Raw genomic sequence first — 4,443 nt, 5'->3', positions numbered from 1 at the left:
TAGGCCTCCTGCTGTTGCCCCAGGCTCAGATGGGTTCATGGAGAGGGAGCGTGGTCCGAACAATGGCCGCTGCTATGACATCATGCTTCTTATGTGGCCAAAAATCCTTGAGCAGATATGATGGGATTCCATCGCATGGTAGAAAAAAAGTGACAGAAGGGCATGTCCGAAAACTCTTTGTACTCTTCTGTCACTTTTTTTCTATATGTTATATATTTTATTTTGATGTTTAGAAAGACTAAACAGAGAATAAAAAACATCAAAATATATATATATCTATCTATCTATTATATATATATCTATATCTATATATATATATATATATATATATATATATATATATATATATATATATATATATATATATATATATATATAGATATATATACACACACATACACACACGCTTATTTTTCAGCTCTCTGAAATTATTAGTTCATCAGCAACTATTCTGATAAAAAAAAGAAATCTGGAATTTAAGAAAACATGCTTTGACATTTTCATTAATTCAAACATATTTGACTTTTTTCTTTACCTTCTATAATGTTAAATTAAAACGTTATAACACAAATTAGATATTTGTGTAGTTTAGACTTACTTGGATTAAACAAGCAACCTGAATATGTCAACTTGGACTATTTTTTCTTTTCAGGCAACCAACTAATTTATCAATAAAAACATTTACAGACAGTTATTGGTGAAAATTATAAATAATACCAGATTGAAAGAATGAGCAGATCTCCAACTGAGTACAAAAATCAAATCAGATTTATTCAACAGTATAAAAACAACAATTAAAACAAACATATGCAAAAATAGATATGATAAAGAAATATATTAATTTAGTTCAATAAATATGTCAGAATAAATTCGCTGAAGACTACGTGGCCCCCCCATGTTAGTAGTTTTTTGGGGCCCCGTCTGCCTCAGCGGCGCAGTACACAGTACAGAAACATGAGGTATTTAATGGTTGGTTTCCCCAACACGTCGGGATAATCAAAAAAACGTTTCATGATGCCTCGAAAGTCAGGTATTGGCATTTGGATTGGCAACCCCGCACAACTCTCAAAGAGTGATCATGAAGGTTTCTGCCACATCTACACTGAAGAGTGGGGGGATACATTCATTGTTCGTCAGATGAAGGCGCAACTTCCGCTTCGCACGACAGGGTTTCTTTACCCAGTACAGAAAGCAAACTGAACAACTGAGAGGATATTCCTGAGAAAAATGTTAGCCCTCTCCACATTGTTTATTTATTTTTTTAAATGATTGTGATTATCAAAAGCAGTTGCCTTCATTAAAAAAGCCGTCCTTTGAATAAAGAACATTCAAATACTCATTGTTTCCTCGTAGGGAATAACAGTCACAAATTTTTCAGCCATATCCCAAGTCACCCTGGGTTTTACAATCACATTAAAGAGTTTTAACATCAATACTGCTTGTTGGTAGTTATCCAATCTCCCCTTGAAATGATGAGGCTGACCCACAGTGATGTGGCCAGCAGATCAGAGTGAAATGTGCTGACCTCACACAAAAGCTCACATTCCACCTGGTGATACCGGCATCACCACAAAATGAATTATAATCAGGACTGTGTGTTGTGCGGTCCTCTGTGCAAAGTCACTCGTGAGGTGCAGTTCAAGTCCAAACAGAGTCTGTGTCGCCCACACCGGCCTCAGCAGCTGGGAGAGGTGGTGATGGGACTGTGGAGGAATGAGAGCTGCCCAGCGGAGGCGTGTACAGGGATGGAGACGGGGAAGTTGAAGACCGTGGCGCTCTTGCCAATAGCCGGACTTCCCGCCTCTGAGGAGCACGTGGACGAGGCCAGGACCTGCGACTCAAACTGGAGGAGCTGCCCCATGAAGCTGAAGTTTGGGGAGATGATGCTGCGACGCTGCTTGACAAACTCAAAGGCCTCGTCCAGCTTCACGCGATTGGTCCGCATGAGGTAGGCGAGGCAAATGGTGGCAGAGCGGGAGATGCCAGCTTGACAGTGCACAAACACGCGGCCTCCTTTATTTCTCACCGAGTCTGGGGGGTAAAGAGAAGAGAAAGAAAGATTAGTTCAAAGTACACATCTGTGAGGTGTTGAAATCTAGAGCTGAGGTTAAAATGCTACCTGTCACAGGAAACCACAAACTCAAAAAAGGTACTAGCAACACTTTTAGTTCCCATTTAAATTTAAGAGCACTCATTATAAAAACAGGAACACAGTTAATAGGGGTGCAGGGTGTGAGCTTGGGGGGGTTATTCCCAAAGGGGGGTCAGTCTGAATGGACAAAAGAGGGGAACAGACCCCTGCTGGGGGTATTGATCTGGGAGGAAGGCCGACAGTGAGTGAGGAGAAAACTCCTTTTGTTCTGACAGAACAAAGAGCGGCGTGGAGTGAGCCATTCAAGCCCAGCCATCCTGCCCACTACGGAGCTGGTTTGGGGGCCGCAGCCTTACGATTCATTAAAGGGGGGGCATCCTTTTATCTATGCCTCAGAGGTGGCGATGATGTAACTGCCATTGTGGTGGAGTGGGGAGCCTGTGCCGAGCCAGCTGGTCGGTTTTGGAGGGAACTTTTTAAAATTTAAATCCGGGAGTCAAGGATTGAAGTGAAGTAAGAGGGGGTGGGGTGTTTGTGTTGCCGGCCACCAATGGGATCAGGAGGTAACAGCTGTGACAGGCGCTCACATTTGGCAGTTAATGCCGGAAGGCGTAAAAAGCAGCGGACGTACTCACCGATAAACTCGATTGCCTCATTGAACCAGGAGCTGATGTCGGCTTTGTGGTTGTCCTCCACGGGGATGCTCTTGTACAGGAAGGAATCCTCAAAATGGTTGGGGCAGTTGGCGGAGACATTAATCAGAGCGGTGATCCCCAACATGTCCAGCATGTCTTTTCTGGAGGCATGGTAAGCACTGCCCAGGTACAGGAAGGGCAGAATCTCAACAGGGCCGCCCTAGAGGAAAGAAATAAACAATACAACCAGGTCAATATTGGCTCCATGACAGAACATCAGGTAGAGAAAAAAAAAAAAGGTAATGACTCTTATGTTAAAAACAAAACACACACCTGGTCGTATAGAGGGGTATTGCATGGACTACAGCTTGGATCTGCACTCCCAGGGTGGCTGGAGCTCAGGGGCAGACTGAGACCTTGAGGAGGGGAGGGTTTGGTGCACATCTCTGGATACTCTGTGGAAAAGTTGTCAAAGCCACCTACAAAAAAAAAAGAAGATAAAAAAGAAGAAGGCAAGGTCAGATCTCAGATCACAGACACATCCACATTTAAACACGGCTCTCAAAAATGGTGACAACTGCTCATGGGGCTATTTCGGAGCAGCGCTTACTCCCAACACCAGCTGGTGTGGTGACAGCTGTAATCCGCATTTGTTGCCCCGTCGTTAAGACACAGTAACACGATTGTGTGGTGAACCTTCACACGCTGGTTCTTACCTTTAAGGATGAAAACACCCGCTCCGGAGGGGTCGCGGCACAGGGCGCCGACAGCGAGCATCAGCGTCCCGTCTTTCTTCGCCTGGCTTAAGTCCGAACTGCGGTCGTCGAGCAGCACCACGGACTGGTAGTCCCCGGAGAGCAGCCGGCTCCTGGTGTCCTCGTTGGGGACGATGTGCTCGAGTCCGAGACCCCCCCGGGCTCTCCGGCGCACTATGGTGCTGAAGCGCACGTTGGTGGAGCCCGATATGTGCGACGAGTTGAAGGAGAGGAAGGAGCGGCAGTCCAGCAGCAGGCAGCCCGGGACGTCGCTCTCCAGCAAGGCACACAGGGACGCACAGTCGATGGTGGGCACCTCCATTATGACCATAGTAGGACGGATGGATAGAAGAAGTAAATCCAGATACATAAAGCGTGTGAGGGAGCAAATCACCAAACTCTCCTCCGAAGTGACTCTGTGGTACTTGAGGCGGCGGCTCCCTTGGCCCGGTTGGTAGTTTAGAGAAAAGAAGAAGAAAAACAATAAGAGACAAAACGTGTAACTCTCTTCTTCTTCTTCTTCTTCTTCTGCTTCTTCTTGTTCTTGTTCTTGTTGTTTGTATCCGGTCGCTGTGCCTCTTCCGTCAAACTTCAGCACAACAACTTGTCGGTGACGCGCTTCTGTCAGAGAGCGTCCTGACAGCCGCTTATATACGGCTCGTGCTTGTGAATGAGAGGCTGCTGACGTCACGGCCCGCCTCCCCTGGCCCCGTGCCAGACCCGCCGACGTCAGAGCGCCCGCCCCGAAATGTACCGAGGAGCCCGCGCGCACACGTAGGACATTGCTGCACAGGCGTAAGCGCACGTACGCGGGCACGCGGTTAAACTGTGTAAGAGAAGAGTTTTTTTCTTTCTTTCTTTCTTTCTTTCTTTCTTTCTTTCTTTCTTTCTGTTTTTCTTACTTTCTGTTTTTCTTACTTTCTGTCTTTCTTACTTTCTGTCTTTCTTACTTTCTGTTTTT

General features: G+C 45.7%; 1 protein-coding gene across 1 annotated transcript; it reads right to left on the bottom strand.

Moving 5' to 3' along the window:
• Positions 1 to 750: 750 nt before the first annotated feature.
• On the bottom strand, positions 751 to 4,116 carry dusp1 (dual specificity phosphatase 1). The gene is made up of 4 exons (XM_035161545.2): positions 3,444 to 4,116; positions 3,061 to 3,206; positions 2,728 to 2,947; positions 751 to 2,031 (listed from the first exon to the last, which is right to left on the bottom strand). The coding sequence occupies exons 1-4, from the start codon at positions 3,850 to 3,852 to the stop codon at positions 1,676 to 1,678; spliced, it is 1,131 nt and encodes a 376-aa protein (XP_035017436.1). The 5' UTR covers positions 3,853 to 4,116; the 3' UTR covers positions 751 to 1,675.
• Positions 4,117 to 4,443: the final 327 nt, after the last annotated feature.

The sequence above is a fragment of the Hippoglossus stenolepis genome, chromosome 7, assembly GCF_022539355.2.
Source record: "Hippoglossus stenolepis isolate QCI-W04-F060 chromosome 7, HSTE1.2, whole genome shotgun sequence".
Lineage (NCBI taxonomy): Eukaryota > Metazoa > Chordata > Actinopteri > Pleuronectiformes > Pleuronectidae > Hippoglossus > Hippoglossus stenolepis.
This window is presented reverse-complemented; position numbering and strand designations above follow the sequence as displayed.

Coding starts and splice junctions, on each gene's coding strand:
- dusp1 (XM_035161545.2), bottom strand. CDS start 3,852: ATGTATCTGGATTTACTTCTTCTATCCATCCGTCCTACTATGGTCATA. Junction 3,207..3,443: donor GGGTGTTTTCATCCTTAAAG/GTAAGAACCAGC, acceptor TTTTTTTTGTAG/GTGGCTTTGACAACTTTTCC. Junction 2,032..2,727: donor TGAGGCAATCGAGTTTATCG/GTGAGTACGTCC, acceptor TTTACCCCCCAG/ACTCGGTGAGAAATAAAGGA.